General features: G+C 35.7%; 2 protein-coding genes across 3 annotated transcripts in view; both read right to left on the bottom strand.

Annotated features, from left to right (window-relative positions):
• Nucleotides 1-3,850: 3,850 nt before the first annotated feature.
• Nucleotides 3,851-4,830, bottom strand: koko (cyclin Q). The gene is made up of 2 exons (XM_013307174.1): nucleotides 4,082-4,830; nucleotides 3,851-3,967 (listed from the first exon to the last, which is right to left on the bottom strand). The coding sequence occupies exons 1-2, from the start codon at nucleotides 4,745-4,747 to the stop codon at nucleotides 3,878-3,880; spliced, it is 756 nt and encodes a 251-aa protein (XP_013162628.1). The 5' UTR covers nucleotides 4,748-4,830; the 3' UTR covers nucleotides 3,851-3,877.
• An 830-nt stretch (nucleotides 4,831-5,660) lies between these two features.
• Nucleotides 5,661-24,097, bottom strand: part of Galphao (G protein alpha o subunit) — a 40,220-nt gene continuing 21,783 nt past the window's right edge. For both annotated transcript variants that reach the window (XM_013307369.1, XM_013307368.1), the window contains exons 5-8: nucleotides 11,279-11,407; nucleotides 10,793-10,922; nucleotides 10,176-10,329; nucleotides 5,661-8,972 (exon numbers count right to left, since the gene is read on the bottom strand). In XM_013307369.1, coding sequence (XP_013162823.1) covers nucleotides 8,785-8,972; nucleotides 10,176-10,329; nucleotides 10,793-10,922; nucleotides 11,279-11,407 — 601 coding nt within the window. In that variant the 3' untranslated portion in view covers nucleotides 5,661-8,784. The remainder of the gene's footprint in view (nucleotides 8,973-10,175; nucleotides 10,330-10,792; nucleotides 10,923-11,278; nucleotides 11,408-24,097) is intronic.

Genomic DNA, 24,097 nt, shown 5'->3' with positions numbered 1-24,097 from the left:
CTCACGTTTGTTACCTTCCCTGACCCCCCACACAGCGACCCCCCACTCTCACTTCACTGATCTCCAACAATGTATGGATATCACAATTGTATCCATCGTATGGATATCTTAATTGACAAATCGATTTTTCTACACCTTAACTATAAAAGTAATGAATTTTGTTTTTGAATATAACTTTCCAAAGTTTACTAACATTTTTAAACTTGTATGGATTTATTCGATTTGACGATTGTAGCATCCATACATTAATATTAAATGTCTCGATTAAGATAACTGATCCCTTTTTTAACTTATCAATGTTAGGAATTGATTGTGAAAATGTTTTAATATAAAAAATCGTAAGACCAGTGTAGTAACAATCTCCATGATGCTATGTTTTGTCTTTTAGCTTAAATGTGCTTTTAACAGCGACTAATAAAATACGCAGTTAAACAAAACAAGGTACCTGTTGTATCAAAGAGACAGTGCCATTTCAAGGGATTTACCCTTAATCGGTTAGTCGTAGTTAATATTAGGTATTAGAATTTGACGTTGGTTGGAATGGGATATTGGAACTATCGTAATACTGCATATATACATGAATACGCTTATTTTAGATAGATTAAATGCCTTCGTAGACTTGTAAATATGATTCAAAAACATAAATAATTCATAACTGTTGTTGAAATATTTTATGACAAAATTCAGTTAAACTGCTTTGATGATTTCTAGAGAAATGGCTGGACCATTCGTCTCTAGCTGGTTGATTAAATATTTTGCTTTTTCTTGATTTTTCTTTTCGTCTTCAACAACAGTCAGATAGTCTAGTTCTAACAACTAAAGATTTGTATTGATTGTGAAGGCATTTTAGATTTAAAGTTTTTATCATAAAATATGTTTTTAGTAGTGAACTGTTGGTGCAGTGTTACGAAGTTCTCATATTTCTAATATATCTTCACTGACGCAGGCTTTCCTGATTAAATTTTATGTATAAGTATATAATGTGATTAGATGTAATCTTCTCGCTATATCATTTTCCGATCATTTACAATAGATTATATACATTGTCCTATTAAAGAAAAATTAGTTGTCTATACAAATGCAGATTCTGTTGTGTTTTCTATTTATATATATTTAACTGCAGAGTGAATATAACATAAACGGCATAGTTTTGTTTAGAAAAGAGGTTATAGTGGTTTTTTTTTGTGTTTTTTTGTATTATTTATGTTTTGATTTATTTTATGTTGCAGAGAGTTCCTATTTGTTTTGCTCTAACATTTTACATTTTATAGATCTGAAGTTTGTGTTTTTTTTAAATTGAGATCACCGCAAATGTATTAGGAAATTAACTGTTTTTTTTTAAACTGTAACAGATAATTATATTTAGTAAAACGATTGCTATGTTACAGCTTGAAGAGGTTTATCAAGATTTTTTTTATTTGCGCTATTATTGATACATTTCTCTTATCAGCGCAGAAAATCCCAGTATTATTTAAAATAAATGATTTCTATACATAGGTCACTCAGCAAAATTCAATAGTTTTTTCTTAAAATATGTATTGGAGTTATCGACAGTGGAAGTTCATTGCATAAATATTACATTATATTTTGTGTCTTGTCATTTATTGTCAAAGTTGGTATTCAGAAGTATGGAAAATAATTTCTAACTTACATTATTTGAATCGAGCGATCAAAATTATCGCTGGATTACAACTGGAATAGTGTAAACCCTCACTGGAATTATTGGATGGTTATGTATTTTTCACAGTTGTAATCTAGAGTTGATTTCAATCGCTAGACTGGAATAATGTAAACCGGGCGTAACTCATAACGTACGTAACAATAGCTCTATGTATTTAAATCATTGTTTTGAAGTGCAAATTAATATTGAATCGTTTATTTATGAATCCAGCCAAAGTAGGTGAATGCATAAATCATGTGTAGCACTAAATGTAAGTCGTATAAAACTACGTAGCCGTTAGTTTTTGTCACCTTCTAATTGTAATTTAATATATTAGTAGTTTAGGAAATTTTAATGGAACCCTTAGTGTGAGGTGTCATTTCGATGTTATGTACAATACATGTACAAATTTATTTCAGCTGCCATAGAAGATTTTATTGTTTTATTTATAAATAATAGATAATTAAAAATGTTGTTAAATTTTATTTTATTTTAGTCACTTTATCGCGATATTTTTTAGCTTCAGTAATTTAAGATTTATTTGCAATTTTTTTAACTATTCCTATTTGAAATTTAATATTTTCAATTCTTGTATTATTTTTCACTTCAAGTGCCTCTTTCTTATTCAGTATAAATCCTTGTCTCTTTTCTAATAACATAAATTGTGTGTGTGTGCGTGTGTTACTTAAACTGCCTTTTTCTATGTGTATTTACTGTCTGTCTGAATGTGGATCTTGTGAGGATAACTAGTAATCATAAATTATGAATGTTACTAATTACTTCTAACTTGTTTGAGTTTAATTAAAATACAATTTATGTTAGAATTTTATTTATTTTTATTATTTAAAAATATTACCATAGTTATTGGGTTTAATTTTTCTCAAATCGAGGCTTACAGTTAAGCCTTTTAAAATTTTCTTAGTCTTTGGATGGTTGTCTAAAGTTTTGGTTTTAGTAATTCAATATCCTGGTGACATCACTTGATAAATTTTTCAGTTTCATATGTATTATGTAACATGTTTGTTATGTTCAGGTGAGGCGAGTGACCGTTACCTCGACGTGTTGATCCCCGTAGTTATTAGCGTATAGTGCAATAACTAATTAATGTCATTTTTGTCGTTTACATGAAAATTTTCTTCGATGTGAAATTATTTATAGAATAAAATTGAATAGCTTAAGATGTTTTTTCTCTAATATAATGTTTTCTCTATACCCACACGCTAACTATATGGTATATTAACTATTATTTAAATTCAACAAATAATATTATAATAAAGCACAAACTTTATGTTGATTGTTTTTATATTTAAATATTTCTGTTGTCTTCCATTTGGACGCACAGAATGTTATTTTTTTTTCGTTATTCCAAATATAATCTTTACCGTTATTGATGGAAATAGAAGTACGCTTGAAATTGGCGTATCCTTTTATATATTACTAGTCATCGATGTCTAATATAGATTAGTAATCTGACGGCACTTTTAAATTGTTTTGGCGCATCTCCACGTTAGATTTTAAGTCATCCTCTGTCCACAAGTCAAAGCATATCAGCATCTCAGATCTGTCGCCCGGTGTCAGTCCGACGCCGTTTAGCTGCTTTACCCACGTCATGAGCTTACCCTGTACATTTATAAAATTATGTATCGTAAAATGTTAGAAAACTGAATTATATTTGTTTGTAGATCTACAATGGCGTTGTTCATTTAACCTACCCATAGCTTTGAAGCAATTTTATATCAGTCCCGGAGTCTGTTTTCAGAATGTTAATGTTTTTGAATCAATAACAAACTCTTGCAGTAATTTATATATTTCTGTTTGGGTGAATAAGGGCGCTTGAAACTAAATTTGAATCCCAAGACATGTGCAGCAATTAAATGTGGTATTTTATTACTGAAAAATTATATATGAATATGTTTTTTGTCATCTTTATAACAAAATTAGTGATCAGAAACGGTGAAGGAAAACTTTGTAAAGTAACCTGCACATATCTGTGAAGAATATAAAGATGTGTGAAGTCGACCCACACTGGGCCATACTCCAAACTCCTCGGTGGGGATGTGACGAACCATCAAAAACCCATTTTTACATAGTAAAGAAACCTATTAAACTGTTGAGAATATTATGTGAATAAAACCAGTCTTATTTGGTCACAATTTATTAAATTAAATTGTACTACACAATACATGCACATTTATAAGGAAATGTGTGAAATGATTTTTATATAGGTTCTGGTTCTCTGCTATATACTTGCATAATTTTTTCCATTATTTCCCAATTCTTTTCCTTTTGCAGATCTTTAGTGAAAACCTGGAAGAGAAAATGAAGGCATTTTTATTATCTGATCTTTGACACTTGTAAAAACTACAGATATATGTTTTCAATACCATGTAGTTGTTTAAATGTAATTATTTTAATACATACAGAATACCAAGCTGCATCATCATCTAGTGTGGAGGCCAAAGGAACCGACACTCCCAGAACATGTAGTGCCAATGTCAAGCAAGCCACTGCTACATGAGGCGCTCTATAGTCGAGTATTGCAGGGGAATGATGGAAGTCTTGTAAGAAAGCCATTGCTGTGCGAGCTATGGGTGCACTGCGCCACTGTGATGCGGGAAACCATTCCTGCAGGGACCGTAAATAATGCAACAAATATCGATGTGGCGACGGCACATCTAAGTTGAAGCCCAACAAACGCAGAACTAGCAGTTCAGCTTGAGCTATTGCGCCTCTCATTGACCAATATTCTTCTCCTAACTCCAAAGGTCCCGCTCCACGGTTGATAGAATTATGAGCTACGTTCACTGCGTCTCGAAGCCGAATCGGTTCATCTCGCGATTTTCCCGCTGCGCACAGACAAGCTGTACATATAACATAGCAGTCGTAATCATTTTTATCAGCTTCTTTAAAAAACTTATGGTAAAATATTGCAGCGGTTGCGACTGTAGCTGGCTGCAAACCGAGTTTAATGCCGCACTCAAATATAAAGTTGGTGGCCATACTATGACCGGACGTACTTCGGTAGTCTGGCAATCTTCTTTCGCGTCTGCTGCTTTGTAGAGCCATCACATCAATAACGTCTTTCATATTTATTTAAGAAACTATTAAGGTTATCCACAAACACAACAAGCCGTTTCGCTTTTCTTTCTGACTTTGACAGTTGAGGTATTTTGCCCGGGTTGCCAGATATATAAAATTGTTGACATTTTTAAAATATTAATTTTCTAAACAGATAATAAAAATAGGTTTTATGTTTGTTACAAAGCCTATTTTTTTAAGCAAAATTATAAATCGCTAATCTACGAATTGTTACATTAACTCATCCTTTTGCAGAATATTTTACTTTCAAGCACGCTATATGTCCCAAAAGTTCCATTGTGGAAATTATTCTCACATCCCCGCAACATCAGACGGATCTCATAGTCAAGCTTATATTAAAGAAATGTGGGAAAAGGGAAGGGTAAAATAAAACTAAATTATTTTATTTGAACATAAAAATTAGAATATAATCATTTTCAGTAATTATTTAAAATTATACACTTAAAAGTACATTTATAGTAAATTCAATAAAAAATTCCAGTGCAGACGAGATACAAAAAAGAGAAAAATATTGTTTTAATTACATCGTTGGTTAAATGTATCGCTTTCAGTAAATGCATTACAAAATATAAATTGGAACATAATAGAAATAAAGTTAAAAGATGTCACTCGATATAGAAAAATAAAGATAAGATTGAATCACATTCAAAAATTACCCACTAGTGACTAAAAATTTTACTTTCTTAAACGTTTGTTCAAACGGGAACCGCGCGGAGCGAGCGGCCGCCGCGCTACAAGTTACATGTCATCGATTCTAACAAGACAAAGTTCGCTACATCGCCATCGGCATCGACAGTGCCTCAGCACACAGCGAAGCGGCGAGCTCCACCCTTACCGCGCATCTCACACATTAATTAGCCATCGAAGTACATATAGTAAGGTATAAATAGTGAGGTTAGTATTAACTTTGGCAAATACGAATGAAGCATGGTGATGACGTCATTAAATCGACACAATTGTGACAAATTCAGCATATACAATGTCAAAAGAAATACAATTGAACGTCGCTAACTTGTAGCCGGGGGTAGCGTTCCAATGCCGTAACTTACCGAATCTAAGCTGATCTATGCCGTCTTCGCTAATTTCCTTATAAAACACACTCCGATAACCTACCCCCGGGGCGAATCTAATAAAGCACGAGAACATTTGAGCCGCAACATTTCAGTCTTCAAAAAAGAAGCTTCTGCACAAACCACGTCACTCACTTCAATGGATCGTTTTGAGCGTCGAGACAATCACGGGGAGGACTTGCCCGCGTGGGTCGCGGGGGACGCGGGGGGCGCGGTCTGTCACTGTCACCACTCTTATAAACTAAACGTGATTGGAGCGAATAAATAATGCGGCAGTGTACAAAAATTTACATCCCATTCATTCGAAATATTAAAGCAATACGAGTTAAAATCCAACGACGGAGAAACACATTGAAATGCATTAAGTTAACTCACTGGAGGAATAGCCGGCAACACACGAGTGTTGGCCCACTCGATGTGGAACTGTGAAATGTCCCCTGACAATGTTCCGATCTACTTTCGCTTAGTACAAAAGGTCGCCCTTAAATGCAATATGAGGAATATTCTGGAACCTAACTAAAAGCCGACGGACACTCAGCGAGACCACTCGAGTATATCGGCTCCTAGCTCCGCCTCGGAAGAAAGTTTTAAAATATAGTGAAGCTTAAATGTATCCCCGGTCGGGAGTAGAACTGCGCTAATAATATAATTAGTTCGATTTTACATACACATATTGTTACATAACAGTAAAAAACCTACCTAGCAACAAGCGAGCGTCGCTCGGGACGCGGGCCACCGACGACGTGTTAATTCAAAATGTCTCGCAACATGTTTCGCGATGTGTTGGGATATCGTGTCGTGTGAGGCGGCCCGCGCGCTCTGTGTAGGCGTTACATTTTCATTTAAGTAATCACTTTTTACATACATCATAAACGTAAAATGAAAAGAATAATCACCTAACTATGACAATAGTAAAGGTTACTGTCTAATTGCATTATTTATTAATGTTATTGATACAATTACTGCCCTAATGCTTAAAAGTAAGATTTTTATTTTATTATTATTAATAAATTATGTTATACAGTATATATATGTATAGTGTTGATTACGCCAAAATCGCGAGTGTACACAAAGTTTATATACTCACATATCTTACATATGATGTCAATAGAACCTACGGCGTGGCGCGGCGTGCTGACTGACTGACTGACTGACTGACTGACCGACTGACAGCACGATACAAGATAACATCGATACAAACATTGGTTACTTCACTTAAATATAAAATCAAAAGTGACATGTCACATTACATCTTGTCCGACAGGAACACGCTACGTCAAATAAATATCTAACATGATTGTAATAATTGAATACAATACAATATAATAGTAGTTCTTATATGACTACACCTAAGGTTATTGTAAAGTGATATAGAAAAAATATGAACACAAAAATATTAAAGATAGTTTATATGGCATAACGAATCCATGCTCTTACAAGTAATTAATCATTTTGTGCTTAACATGAGGCTTAACTTAAAACGTATAGTTATCGTGGGGGGAGGGGGGATAGTACAGTATAGGTTGCAAAGTATGCAAAATAAATGACATCTCCTTAATCCGACTTAGCGGGTACAGTTGTGCATTCAAAAGTTTACAAAAATAATGTTCTCGTTGATAATACCTAAGAATGGAATGATCTGCATCAGTAAAGTAGGCCCGTGACGTACCCGCGAATTGCTACTGACTTTCTGCGCTAATTTATTGGTTCCTTTCTGTGTTTGGTCCGTAAGAGAGTGAGTATATAAGCACATTGCTGCTGCGGCCCGCGACCTCGCGCCGCGCTCGCTCACACAGCCGACGAATCGAACGTCCAATCGTTCCCGAACAGAATCGCCGCCGATCGTGTCGAATCGTCATTCGCTGAATCGCGAACCGAACGCGGCGCGATTTATCGTACTCGAAGCGTCGCAACTAGATCACAGATAGACAAAAATCATCATACAAAACACATAGCACCGAAATTTAGAATTGAATACGAATTAACTAGAATACGCTGATCGCAATCATTATCTTAAATGAGTACTTTATAATTAAAAAATACCAGAAGTAATTTTTTATGCACTTTCACGAGAAGAACAATCATGATAAAATATCTTCCAAGATTTTTAAAAATCATACAAAAAAAACACTAAGCGTGTATCAAAAAGCGTTTACGGAGATGGCTGGGTAGTTCACGTAATGGATCTAGTCGCGATGGTTCGGTCGCGAGCGCGCACTGAAACATAGAGGATGCGTCGAAGCCGCGCGGCTGATATCTGCACATCGGCGGTATAACCAGTGTAAGCACTTCCCATACAAAATATATGATATAGGCTCAGCTGCGTCACACACTGACGACAGCGAACGAGTGACAGCGCGCTCGCGAAACACGAGGAGCGACTCGCCGCCGTCCTGGTGTGGTCACGACGCCGGTACGACCACGAGAACGCGTTCTATTTCAATTTTACCTAATAAAATGACCAATTGTGACAAAAAAATCAATTAAATTGGATCTCTGAACGATTCCCCAAACGCAATAACTATCTTACTGATTTAAATTTCTTATGAAGCTAAACATTTAGTTTTAATAGTCGAGTTTGTTTTATAAAACACAAAAAAGCGAACAAACACGCTCGTAGCGGCGTCGTTTTCAATTGCGGTGTTCACATTATCGGTGGTCGCACCGCCGTCCCGGGGGGCTATTATGTAACTTGGATCACCAATGAACAATTTTCGAACTTATACAATGTTCTCGTCATATCATGTTCTAACGCCGTGTTTAAACTGAAAACATACGATAAGTATGTTGATGACACTTTATTTTTAAGAGCGAAAAAAGCCACGGGCATCAGAATACATTGAAGTTTATAGTTTCAATTGGTGGAATATATAATGTGATATTGTATCGTAATGTGACAGAATAGCCCCGGCGGGTGTGCGGCGTGTGTGCGGCGCGCGTACGTTTGTTGTGAGCCTAGTAGAGTCCGCAGCCGCGCAGGTTGTTGGCTATGATGACGTCAGTGACTGCGTCAAACACGAACTGAATGTTGTTGGTGTCGGTGGCGCACGTCATGTGGCAGTATATCTCTTTAGTGGTCGACTTGTTCTTGGCCTCGAACTGTGCCTGGATGTACGCCGCCGCCTCGCCGTACTCCTGCGCTCCTGGTTATATGGGAACAAAAACGTTATTGACATATTTTCCTTTTTTTTCTTTCTCAAGATATGCGATGTATGGTATTCAATTGTTTTGTTCAACTACTTAAAATGCCATCATTTGTTGCTGTAAGAACACAATGTATATACAATTTTGTTATATACATTCTAACATAATACATAGTATGATACCTAATGATAACGGTTTGAAATAAAATAAATTCAGTGAGATACAGGCCAGCGTTGCGTCGCCAATGTGCTCTTTGGACCATTTGAAAGTTTTATAAAACTTTTGAAATCGATTCGTGTTTTTTATCGTTGTTGTTGTTTTCCGGGCCCGCATCCCGGGCCGCACCAAACTATTATCATGTCTAACTACTATAGCTTTGCTTTCTGCCCACTAGGATCTCTGATTTTTGTGTAAATCAGTTTAACAGCCATCGCGTGACGTGTGAACATTACACAGATAATAATCTATTTTTGATTCAATTCACGTCAGCAATTTATATCGGAAGGTATCCGAATTGCTTAATCTCGTGTCATTCAACGAACATATGTCGTGAAAATACGAACATAAAAGCGTTAGTCATGCAATCATTGCAAAATAAAGTCCAATTTGGATAAGCGAGAAATCTCTGTAAGGGAGAGTCATTGCTACTAACCTAATAAAGGAACTTTGACAATTTGAATCTTATAATATTGTTTACTTGTGTTTAGATTTTTTTTATATCATAAGGTGGCAAACGAGCGAGCGGCCACCTAAAATCGCTGAAATAGCGAAGAGACCGTTGCCCATAGACATACGCAATTGCATATGCGTTGCCTACCTTTAATGGACGGAGGAGAGGATGCACGGAAAGAAAATATATTCCCTTTCCATGCATCCTCGCATCCAGAAAGTTTACTTCCCATCCTTTCCTTATAAGAAAAAGGGTGGGAAGGGAAAGAGGACTAAATTAGGCCTACAAGAAGTACACTCATCAGACGAAACGCGGAATAGCTTCCACTTGACGCCTGTCTTCTGTGTGGTCGTGGTATTTCACCAGGCCAGCAGGGCCAATTCGTGCGAAGATGTTAAAGCGGGCTCTAACACTGTTAAAAATTGTTTAGATATATGTATAGATGGATGTTTGTTAGAAGGTATCTCCGGAACGGCTGTATGGATGTGAGCATAGTCTGAAAGAACACTTAGGCTCCTAAATGTTATGTTACCCGTGTACTCCGGGAAGCAGATGGTGAGCGGCGACTTGCGTATCTTCTCCTCGAAGAGATCTTTCTTGTTGAGGAACAGGATGATGCTGGTGTCGGTGAACCACTTATTGTTGCAGATAGAGTCGAACAGCTTCAAACTCTCCTGCATACGGTTCTGGAAACGATAACAAAGTTTTATTAATTATAATAACAAGACTATATAACTCGAATTGCAGATATCAGCACTAATATTGGGTTGCTGGAGTTCTTAGACAAGTTCGGTTGACTGGAGTGTCTTATGTCATCTGTAGGCAAAATATGCGTAAGCCTGTGATTGTCCTGCAGGAAAAAATAACTATTTTTTTATATTCATTTGTGATTAATACATAACAATTTATTAGAGTAACAAGTAGTGAATTATATAATAATGGAAATACCTCACTAAAAGGAAAAATTGTTTATTTATAATAAAACATAGTTAAAAACTTTATTATTATAATACTGTTTTAATATATGTATTAGAAAAAAAATCAGTTAAAGATTCAAGATTATTCAAGAGACAGCTAAATTCTCTCATATTTTAGATGTTAGCACGAACAGTTTTATTAATTTTATTTGTTAAGTGGTTAGTTACATACCGTCGTCTCGTCTTCATGCAACACCTGGTCGTACTCGGACATGGCCACACAGAATATGATCGCGGTCACATCCTCGAAGCAATGGATCCATTTCTTTCTCTCAGACCGCTGACCACCCACGTCGAATAATCTGAAACAATGCAACGTTACACCATTCTTCTCTGTCTTAATAAGACCTAACAAGATTACCATCTCGTTCATTCTCGATAAAAGAAACAGAGATAACAATAATGTTAGATCGTCGGTGGCTGAGGGGTTAAACAGTTGACTTTTAAATTGCAGGTCAACCCGCACTGAGCCAAAGTGGTTGACTATGGTCTAGTCACCAATAATCTAGGGTAGGCTCCAAGCCTGTCGATAGGAGAAATATAGTAAGCTAATGATGATGATGAACAATGGTCTTGAATGTGTGATAGGAAAATGTAAATAGATTTATTAACCAAATACATGTCTCCATTTATATCAAAGTAAAATATGTATACTAACTTGAAATTAAGGTTTTTGAAGGAGAAATGAACTTCAACGATGCCGGTGGTTTTGACCCTGGTCCTGAGGATGTCCTGCTCGGTGGGCTGGTAGTCCCTGGCGCCTAACCGGTCCAGGTCATCAAGGAAGCTGTAAAGAAAGAAACATTATATATCATAAGCTTTAACATATGTTATAATTTATAAAAGATTTTTATCGGAGTTTGAAAATATACACAATAATTAGGGCGATAAAAATAATAACTTGAATAATTTGAAATATAATATCAAGAAATATGAACAAGAACCATAGATGAAATCCTATTGGTGTGTGCATTTCAATTTACTTCTGTTGAAGAAGATGTGTTCATCTAAATACGAACACTCTTTTTGCAATCATTTTACGAATTTATAAATTTTATATTAAGAGAACGTAAAAGATAAATTTGGCATTCATCGTTACATATCTGTGATAAGTCAAATATTTTGCAAACATAATTGAAGGAGAAAAAGTTATCGCTGCGACGTCACTCAGCATCAACTAAGAATGCACTTTATCAATATGAAAAAAAAGGTGACGCTCGGTAGTTGAAGGCTTAGGCAGAAAACACAGAGCTGTCTTATTAAGGACTTTGACCTCTTAGGATGTATGAATTTTTAACCGTACAAAAGTTATTAAAACCAAACTGGAATAAAATACCGTGTCTAGTAAATCCTAGTAACCCTAATTATGCATTATTTAAACTAGAATGAAACAAGAGACACACTTTGCCTTTACTTTATGGTCTAGAGTTCTATTAAATTAATACTGACGTAGTGTTTGACCTGAGCGTACCAAGGACAATTGGTGGGCAAGGACAATTAATTATAGTTAACATGAGACATCAAAGCGCATGATTCAAGCGCATTGCATTCTTTATGGATACGTGGCAATAGGAGCTTTACATAAGAGGCATTGACAACCTTTGCCTTTTAAGATGTACTAATAAAAACAAAAAGGTTCCGGATTCCAAACAAACCTGTCGTAACATGCATACTCATAAAAATACACAGGATAATTATGTTGAAGTAACAGTCTGCCTAGCATATTTGTTACAATCGCTATCCTATTTTCGACAAAATTTGAGCAGCGCCCCTGCCGGGCGGGAAAGTGCACCAAAAAGGCTCATACTAATTTTGACATATTTATGTATCTTCAATCCTCTTTTGAGGATGACGATACGAAAGCGATTGTCACAAATATACGAGCTCGGACCTCAGTACGATTTCGTGACAGACGTATGTAAGAACACATGGAATTTAATATTTTTAAGCGATTAACAATAATTATTATGTTTAGACCAAGTATACGAGTAATTTAATTCAATTTGCGGTACAAGTCAACCAGTAGATATAAGTATGAATGTCAGCTCGGAGGCGACATATTTGATAAAACTGCAATCGTGCTCTTATCGAAGTCTTATAAGGAAACAGTAACGAGAGCGCGCCGACAACGACACTCGTGTACACTCGCGCACACTTGTGATAGTACATTTAATTCGAATTGATCGAACATTATACAATCTTTATAAAGATAAATTTAAACAAAAATCCGAATATAATATTCCTTTACATAATAAGGAGTTTACATATCATTCAAGCACATGAAGTGTTTTCATTTTTATTCACGTATTCTAATGAAAATATAATATTTTAAAGGTCACGAGATCGGCTATGATAAACGCGAACGAAATATTTTATCGCGAATTTTTTTATGACTTTATTTTTTTTAATTATTTTTTTTTGTTATCGTAACATTTTCATCTTTTCATCATAAATATTAAAATACAGTATGAGATATGATTTTCCATCCATATTGGTTTTGAATGGTGCATGTGACCAATACCGCAACGCTACGTGATGACCCAAATACACGTACCATGAAGTATGCACACGGTGACTTTTTATAGAAGATAAAAAACCGATTGACGTGCGGAATGCACTACATAAACTCTGGTAGTAATTATTCGTGTATCATGTATTTTACTTTAGCTAACGTTAGAAGTAACACGAGAATGGCCGCATTTTCTAAAGAGTAACTGACTAGTAACAACACTTCTTCTAATTCTTCTAGCTCTACAGCCCTTTGTGGGCCTTGGCTTGGTCCAGCAACTTTTTTCACCTCGGTGTATCTCTGGCCAAGGACTTTTAATTTGCTATGCCCACTTTTTTGCGTCAGTAGCAACACTGCAGAAGTTTTAAAAAGTTTACCAAAAAATATTGCAGTAAATACTTAAATAGCTTCAGTTTCAAGATTGAATAATAAATATAACATTATTACCACTATTATGAAACTGGCATCTTCTAAAGAACCAGTTGGACGGCTGCCCGCAGCAACAATTCCATTTGTAGTCAACAGGTAAATAACAAGTACCGGAATAATTGCATCTTTTATCGGCTACAAGTGTGTTAATTGGTCGTCGAGAATAACTTTTTAAAATACTCAATCAAAAAGCTTAAGGTAATATAATACCGTATTCTGAATTAAAAACAAAAAGCGTCAGGCACTTCAGTTATATGGACATTCATACATCGAAACTTTCGCATCTATAAAATTAAAAAGACTGATGTCGACCTAAGATCTCAGTATTAGATTTTTTCAAAGAGACAAAAAATTGAGTTGCGGCTATACTTAAAATTCTGTACATCGTAGAGGTTACATGAAAACATAAGAATAAGGTTACATTTATCTATAGCCTACAGTGCTTATGTTTATCTCAAGATTTGTGCAGGCATTTGGGGTTTAAATGAAGAGACAAGTGTCTGGCTGTACGCCAGCGTCATCCGATACGAGATTGTATGCACTTAGAGGAAACCGGTGTATTACTTCTCGATGTGCTACAAGTGGTTAATGTTATGTTAATTGCTTTACGTCATTTTATTTTATATCATCAATATGTCACAAATTATTAGCGATGAACAGTCCTAATTTCTATATTTATGTACTCATGATTGTTTTATCCCATAAAATATTCGGGGAGTTGCATCGAATTGCTTTTTTTTTAATTCTTGTATTTTAATACTGAAAAGACTTTTACAATTTGGATTAAATAAAAATTTTGATTCATATTCAAAGCATAGTGAAGTTCGGTCCTCAACTAGTTACATTTTCATCGTGAATTCCAACATTTCAAAAGCCACAGCAAAAAGTTGATTGGAACTACGGAGGCAATAGCAGCTCGGCGTTATATAAGGCGGTTCGTGCTATGTAATGAATCGGAGTGCGCAGCGCAGGGGAATACCAGTGACGCACTCCATTTATATTATTCATTCGAAACCCTTTTTCCACTAAGCGAGCTAGTATACTAACGAGTAATACATATACCATGAGCCAGTGCAAACAGTACGCATACGTCTTATAGAGATAAGTACCAGTCGCGCATGGCGAGTCTCGCTAGTGGAAAAACGTTCTAAAAATCTCTAGTTTCATGTTTAAATTTTCTCGCTAATTAAAATTTTTCGGCTGATGCAACTGCTTTACACTAAGTTTTTAATTTAAAATGTTGTCTTTATATACGGTACTGCTATGTCAAGGTATAAGACTATATTAATACATCAACGTTTTAAGCCGTAAAGCTTTGTCTTTATTAAATTTTAATAATCCATTTTGCTTTTCCGACCACAACTGCTGAACGAGTAGAACGTGGTAAGTAAGCTATTTCGAATATCAGCAGAATATGGTGGAAGTATTCTTCATTACAAGGCTTATCAGTCTTCCAATAATTACTACACTGAAATGTGTGAAATCTACACTTAGGGACTGCTTATGTGTCCACTAAATAACTATGAGTAGTAAATGGAAGAGTTATGATAGAATGTTTTATTTATGTAGGCAATGGATTTTAGAGAACATATTTCTTATTCAAAGACAATTTTCTCTTTAATATATATGAAGCAGATAGATAGGAAGTCGTAGTAAAGCTTTGGGATTTAAAATTTATAGCGTTTAAAGCTAAGATCAAAAAGAATTAACACATAAATATTAAAAACCGTAACATTAATAAGACGATTTTAACACACTATCGATCTAACCCGAGAACTAAAAGCTTTTATAAGATTACATATTAACTACGCTGTATACAATGTTGTAGCATTATTCCTGTTAAAGAGGCTTGATTAAACTAAAAAGGTTACATTTGGAAAATACGTATAAAATAAAGTAAACCATACCATCTTTCGACCTGATACGTACATAAAGTCAGGTAGGATCATGGCCAAGCGCTAGATTCAACACAAAAATCTTAATAAAACATTTTCTTTTAGTTTTAAATATGTAGTTAGTTTTAGAGTGAGTTTTTATTTTCACCTGGTACGAGTGCACAATGGGAGCTTGTTTAGCCGAGACGCGGCGTGAAGGGCTCTTAGCGAGACAAGTGAACATCGCACATTCCCGACACGAGATCGCTTCTTCATAATAAGAAAGTTTAATATGCAACTTAACAATACACATACGAGTTTTTGCACGTGCTAAGAGTTATATACACTGATATTTTAATCAAGAACAGAGTTTTTTTGTATATAACAGAAGGGGGCAAACAAGTAGCGGGAACACCGAGGTGTTCAATGACACCCATGGACATCAGCAATACCAGAGGAATCGCAGATGCGTTGCCGGCCATTGAGATAGTGATAAGCTCGCTTCTTGAAGGACCCTGCCTATTACCTATTCTTGTTACCTATTTTTTTATAGGAGACAACTTAGGGACTGAAGGAGTTAGACGATTCATCATGAAATCTTAATAAACTTACTAATATTTTAAATGCGAATGTTTGGACGTAAGGATAGATGGATGTTTGTTAGAAGGTATCTCCAGAACGGCTGCATGGATCTCGCTGAAATTTGACATAGATGTAGAACAAAGTCTGAAAAAACATACACGCTACAAAATAAGTATATTTTATAATTGCACGCTGAAGAAGGCACGGACGACAGCTATAATATTAATACTTGTACTCCACGTGTTTGCAAGGTAAACGAATTCAAATTCAATAGTCGCATATCTCTGAATCGGGAACAAAAACAAGTGTTTCGGTACGGATGCGTGGAGTTTATGAATTATTCAATTCGACATAGAAGCAGGCTGGATATTTGCGAGTCAAAAACAAGTAACCAGACATATGTAGGCGATGATAGACTCGTATATAAAAACAGAAGTCACAGATATTTACGTTATTTCTGCGTTAAAAAACTGTCAAATTATGTGAAAAACGTAGGGCGATGAAGGTTTTAAGCTACGAGCTATTAGAACGGTCCCGCTGACGTCAAGACTCTGTTAACGTAAAACGGGTCAGCAAAGGAGTTAGATTCTGATCATTATAAATTATCCAACAAATACCTTTATTTGAAAACAATTAAAAGAAAAATAAAATATTTTTTTAATAGGAATTTCTGATCTATATGTTCCGTTGCCTATCGCCAACTATAACCATCTGTATAAGATGCTGAAAGTAAAATGAATAAAAAAACTATCAGAATTCTATCTACATAAAATATAAAGTCAAGCCACAGACAGTTTTTGCGCATTGCTGTGATTTCAGAAAATTCATTCCCTCTCGGTCTCAACATTTCCTCAGGGATTTTACAGAGCGAATATCTCGAGTCAAACTACCATGATTATTGCAGCAAGGTTTTCCGCAATGCCTTATAAAACTTCATTCTAATTATGTATCTCACTGAAATGAAGTATTTATGTGACATTTATTTGTGACTAGCTATCGCTCGCGACTCCGTCCACACGAAAGTAAAAAATAATAATAAGTAGCTTAGTAGTAGTTTAGGGTTTTCCTGGCAATTATTCGAATTTTTCTTACCTTTTAAACCTACCCTAGACCTCCACGAACATTTCAGAACAAGATAAGACAAACCCGTACAGCACTACTCGAGTTTTAGCGAGACTAACAAACAACAATTGATTTTTATATATGTAGAAGATAAAAAGTAGTTTTAATCAAATATAACACTTGGTCAACAGTATTAGCGAACTATTTTGAAAGACTGTGGCTGTTCGTATGATCGTCTATATCGATTTTCCGCGTCTCTCGGTCAATATGGCTTCTACACGCAAAACATTTAGTTAGTCGGGTCGAACAGTGTGGGCGAACTTCCTAGAACTGTAGGAATCATTAGGATAAGGGCTATATTTATTACTTGAGATACGTATAACTACTAAAATTTTATTTACTAGGACCAAAATTCTGCTTATACAATTATGTTTTTGGGAATGGCACATCATCATCAAAACTATAATATAATTTGCAAGAGAAATATAAACCAAATTTCTATGATGATGAAATTTACTAATTCAACTGATGAATTGTGACCATTCTGACGCGAATGCGAAACGCAAATTAAAGGACTAATAAAAAATGCAAGAAATGGTTTCATGAAATCGATGTGAACTTTGTTCATAGACGATAATAAAAGCAATGAAGTCATTGTTGTGTCTAACGTTAACGTTAACATATTCGTATTGTCTGTCTATCCCTTATATCCGTGGCGTAAAGTTACGTTATATGATCGGCACGGCAGCGGCAGCGCCCGGCAACAGGTCGGCGCGATCGATAGAGCATCGCGCCGCCGCAGTAGGACCGCCGCCCGGCCGCCGCGGCGCGTCTGCGTACCCCGCCGTGTCCGATACCCACTTCACTTGCGCGGAGCCGTTTCGATAGCATTCGACTCAATAATGTTTCGCAAAAAAATTGACTTCTACAAATAGATGTCTGCCAATCGTATGCCAAATTACAGTCATTCAACTTAATGAAACCAAGGCTCCTTACTACTATGGTAGTAATGTAAAAGGTATATGTAAAAACTTACTATAAAAAACAGTATTTTTAATATTTTAAACATATTGGAACACAAACACTCCGGAGCGTCCTCTGAACCCTTGCAACATTGATTTTTACTTATGTCGAGTTTAGCATATTTAGCGGGTACTAAGTGAGGCTTCAAAAAAAGATATTCTGTGTCACTTGCTCTATATGAATCTGACGCAACCCCGACGGCTATTTCTTTCAAATTCACTGCAATACATATGGGTCAGGGCATTCTGAGACCTCATCTAACCTCTAATAAATTCTATAAATACATGCTACAATTTTTATACAATGGTTTTTTTATCAAAATGTTGCAATCACAAAATTAGTTAGGCACACGCAATGTAATTAGTCTGAAGAAAACACGCACAAAGTAAAGCGATAAGTAACTTTCCTTTTATTCTTGGAAATACTAAAAGAGGTAGGCACTTAGCATAAATTCGGGTCAAAACTTGAAGGAAGTCAGAAGTAAGTTAACTAAACACAATTAAACATCAGAGAGGAAAAGGTTAACTTTCAGATTATCTAAAAAAAACGTTTTCTAAATACGACTAGGTGGTTATTCTCATATTATTTTTACGAATAAAAAGCTTCCTGATACGTTGTCATTTTGCAGTATATCATTGTGTACGGCGCAGTTTCCTGGCCGAGGTCCAAAGCCGTTAAAATATCGCTCTCACAAGAACTAGTGCAAATCGTCAGGTATTTAACTTTGTTCAACTGGTGTCAGATGTCAGTGATGCCAAAATTACAAAAGTTTCAACTTAGATGTCACATTTTATCAGGATTGTGATCGATTTACCTGAAAATTCTTGCTTATAAATAAATAAGTTAACATTACAATCGCGTTCACTTTCGAAAGTGTTCTACGAGAGAAGTCTCGGAATCTAGAGTTGACGTATATCTAATTTACATGACAAATACATAAAACCATGAGAACTGAGCACAATAGATGAGAGCGTTGGCATCATTCATTCATGATGAGCAAAAGAATCAACACAATAAACTGTCGATCTCAACTGAGGTCAGGACCTCAGGCAGTCTGCACGCATCTGCATCCACTTCGCTCATCCTCGATGCAATATTAAGATATAATTAGAGAAGTGGTGTTAAGTGGGTAGTTTGTTTTTATGCCATCCACATATTGTGTATGTAAACGCTTATGAGGTCATTGACTGTACTTCCTCGCACGACTTAGCATACCGATTTTGTTCACTCTATTCAAAGAGTACAAGCTATATATACATGCTAAGATTTGTCACATCCGGTAATATATTGCTTAGTTTCGACTTTACGAAGCAAAAATATTAACTAGTGCTCAAAGACGTATAAAAACTTACGGATGGACTATAAATAACGGTTTATACCATTTCAGTTTGATATGCTACATTTATTTATTGCAAATAGTTTCATCTGTCCATTAAGACATTGTATAGCTGAAATCATATAGCTTAGTATTTCCTAACTTCTGGACAATAGAAACAGCAATTTATACGATGGAGCGACACATACATAAGTGTAGCTGCGTAATACGTAACATGTAAGCAATTGTACGACAATGGCTGGATAATTTTCTGGACCCATGACCCGTAGAGCTTTATATGAGTAAATGAAGTGTCATGCATGGTTGACATGTAATATAGATTACGCAGTAGCCAGTTCAACTACATACACCATTGAACAAATCGTGTAACACTGTCATAGTATTATAAACGCGAATGTTTGATAGATGGATGATTCTTTGTAGGTATCTCCGGAACGGCTCGACGGCTCTTGCTGAAATTTGAGATAGATGTAGAACATAGTCTGGAAGAACACGTAGAACAGTACTACGATATATTACAAAGAATTGTTTACATTGTAGATCACCGTACTTTCTTGCATTCAAACAATTGTGCTTGTATAAAGAAGTGTTTAAAAAAATCAGACCCGAAAACATACATAATATTTACATTAAGAAATTGAATGCTTGTTGGAAAAAACAAGTATTGGATAAATCCGACAGTATTTCATGTACATTCCTTAGTAACTGACAATTGCCCTTACAAAACTCCCAGACTAACCGATTCTCTTCACGCATAAACAAAGTAGCAGCAGTTCCAAGTACAATGGGTTCCTTGTTACTGCAAGCGCATATCCGAGACGTCGGCCGCCATACGAAACAAATACAAAACGAACAAGCCACCTTATCAGGTTACTGCTGGTTCACGCATTGCAAGTATAAGCCACGCCTTTGTATAACGTAGATATTTATATAAAATAGTAAGAGATTTGCACGCAAAATGAATTGAATGATTTAGGAATAGAATATTGTTTTATTGCAACAGAAAAGTACAAGTAAGAATTTATCTAAAGATTATACATCTTACTAGTCTCACTAGAATTATAAATGTGAATGTTTGTATGGATGTTTATTTGAAGGTATCTTCAGAACGGCAAACCAAAACCTTCTACAGAGGCATAGATTAAGATTAAAGGGTTCGCAATCAAAATTAGAACGTATCTTAACTCTGAGTCTATTAGGACTCACAAATAACAAGACTGTGATCACCATACTATGTAGACATTCATTGGGTCTAGAAATAAAAAATCAGACGATTAAAATACACAATTTTTCATTCAATATTCATAAATGAATGCAAATTATGGTATATTTTCATAGTACAAATACGTCCGCACCCACGTAGCATTACACAAGAGCAAATGAAGGTATTCATTAGCGTTTCGCACTTTGTCAATTTTCCAGGCGTGAAACTTACACGTGCAAATTTCTTCGCTAACACGTTGCGTACTGGGTCACGGTGCTGGCCCACTGACACATGTCCACAACGACGATTTACAATAATAAGGTTACTAAAAAAAGGGATGGATTATTGGCACTCTTGAAAATTGAATTTTTGTGATTTTCCAAGGATGTCAACCTGAACACTCGTTTTGTTGAAGTCGCAAAAGATTGAAACTTATCTTGGCAAGTTCGATAGGGTCAGAAAAATTTACATGGGGATATTGTTTTGACACTGGCTATGAACAAAGCAGTATAATCTTCATAAACAAGCCCCAAAGTCAATATGATTTAAACGCAGTTTCAAGTCATAACACTGCTATATAATCAACAATGTTCTTTTTGAAAGCTACTCTTTAAATTGACTTTTTATGTGAGCTACGCCGAATATTCTAGATTCATCACAAGTTCCGATGCACTTACGATACAATCTCGGCATGACAAACAGTCATAGAACAACAACATATTGTGACAGATGTGAGAACTAGCTTAAACATCGTGATTGCGGAAGGTGTGCAAACAGTGCGGCGACCGGACGAGCCAATCGCGCTCCCGCTTCCGCGAGGGACGGGATCGTTTGGCGCTGTGACGTCATCTGCACGCGCACGCTATTGCCATTGTATATTAGACACGTACTAAACGACATATCGTCCTTATGTGTAGAAGCAAAACTAGCAATATAGTTTTTCCAGTCATTCGTTTAACCTTTGTAGAATTGCACGACTTTAAAAATCTAAGGAAATGATAGCTAAGGACGCATTTGGTCAACTTATAAGGCTATAAGGCTAATCACAAAACGAAGGTTACACAATAGTCCATTTTCAGTAACTTCAAATATAAAAAACTACTGACGACACATTAACCGAAGATTACATAAAATTTTCATTCTTTTAGCCGTGACTGGCGTTTTTTTTATATTAACACCGGCACGTTAAATTGTGTCAAAATACCATTACATGTGCTTTGAAAACTTCAGTTAGTTTCAAACTTTGTGAGAAAGGTAGCAGTGTCATTCCTATAACAATGGTTAATTGTTAGGTGGCAATTATAAAAAAATGAGTTTTTAGATGGATAGTGTCTGAAAATCAAATCAACGGTTGAACTACGCACATTGTATCTTAAACCTTTAGCATCGTAACTATTCATTCGAACAGGTTCCAATTTATAGGTCGCTATTTCTTGAAGTTCTGGTTTTTACTAAGTTATTGTTTATGTGCATATAGTGTTACGAAACGGTACGCTGAAAAGCCTCACGTAACCGTGGTGGGTCTCCCCACTGCGCTCCCAAACAACAGTTGGTGCTGACATTTGTGCTTGTGGCGCGATGAACACGCGACGCTTCACCATGATGCCCGGCCCTAGGCCGTTACCGATCTTAGGTAATTCGTGGCGTTTCGCTGTTGGGCAGAAACCCTGGGAGACGTTAAATTTGGACAAAACTTTATGGTACTTAAAGAATCTCGCGGGATCGTGTGGAGCTGCTAAAGTGGCCAAATTGTTCGGCCATCCAGATTTAGTTTTCCCATTCTGCGCGGACGAAACAGCGAGGATATACAGGAGAGAGGATACGATGCCCCATCGAGCAGTCGCACCTTGCCTCAAACATTATAAGCAAGTTTTGCGGAAGGAATTTTTCGGTGAAGAACCAGGACTAATTGGAGTGTAAGTTAACCCCATTTTCAATTAAATAATTTATAATTAACCTTCCATTGGAAAATTCAGATCCAACGATCACCCCACAATTTGTCGACAATGAGTCTTGCAAACGAAATCTTTCTCGATAATATTTTTCGCGTATCTACTCTTTTCAGTATAATCTTAAATATGTAGTGTATTTCACTTTAGTGATTATTGACTTTAATTCCTCAGACATGGCATGCCGTGGTCGAGATTTAGGTCCAAAGTGTCGAAGGCCCTAGCTGCTCCCGAAACCGCGAGGGCCGCGGTGCCCACTCTGCATTACGTAGCCGAAGATTTTATTTGTAGGTAAGTAAGTTGTTTTGCTATCTTACATTAATTTTTGTTTCATTTAGTTCTCTTTTAACACGTTAAGTACTATATTAAGTGAATTATTGATTTAACACATTTCCTTTGTATGTTGGGGGAATTTCATCGATTCGTTGTCCTCATATAGATGGGAGAGGCACTAAATTTCATAGAATGCATTCATTACTGGAATATTCAGATGCGTTACGATTCAGTTTGTTCTGAAGCAGTAAATTTAGCTGGTTACAGTGCCGAGTGTATAATTAATGATTATATTATCGTTCCAATGGCCCGAAGTGAGGAATGCAATGTAGTTATTATGCAATGTATAAATAATAACATGTCAGTTATGTTGGCAGATACAGTGAAATGCATATTTGAAATACATCAGGAATATAAGAGAATTTTTGTCTAAATGAAACAAAATTAGTATAAAACCAACTACATATTACTTAATAGAAATGAAACGTGATTTATATTACAAAAAAGATTATGTTATTTTGTTCTGGGGTAAATTTAAAACTCCGATATAGTGTTTTGTTTAAAATTTTCTTTGTATCCTAGGAAACCTTAGCCCTACTTCTAATTGGTAAATTTAAAGAAAGATACGACAACCTACAAGTTGAAGTGACATATAATCGTCAGGGTTCAACAAGCCGAGTTGAGAATCTCGGTTTAACGAATACATCCCGTTGCCGACAGTCTGCGTTTGTTTGACGGTCGCTGACTCACGCCGGGTAACAACAGAGAGCGTTCAATGAAAACGCTACGTTGCGTTTTGACTACACATCCCGTATTAAGCGTTTACCGCCTATTTAATGAGATAGCGCAAATTTTAGAGCTAGTATTACTTACAGGGTGTTTGAAAACTTCTGTATTAATAACATAAAAGAAAAACTTCCATGTTTGGACTAACTTAACGGAAACTTATACATACTTTGTTCTACTAAGTTCAATTACGTATAACATTTAGCGTAGGTAGAGTTCCATCTTTATTCTATTTATATTCATATCGCTATTTTTTAAATAATAGCTTATCTATTAACATGTAACACTTATGAGTAAACACAAGTAATATTTGTAAATATATGAAATATTTGAACAGATATATTTGTCATATAAGAGAACGGCCGTAGCCAAACTTGTTCATTATGTATTATTTATAAAGAATACTTTAAAATGTCTACAAACAAAACTAACATTGGAAAATAGTCAATA

The sequence above is a fragment of the Papilio xuthus genome, unplaced genomic scaffold (genome assembly GCF_000836235.2).
Source record: "Papilio xuthus unplaced genomic scaffold, Pxut_1.1 DF828142.1, whole genome shotgun sequence".
Taxonomy (NCBI): Eukaryota; Metazoa; Arthropoda; class Insecta; order Lepidoptera; family Papilionidae; genus Papilio; species Papilio xuthus.
This window is presented reverse-complemented; position numbering and strand designations above follow the sequence as displayed.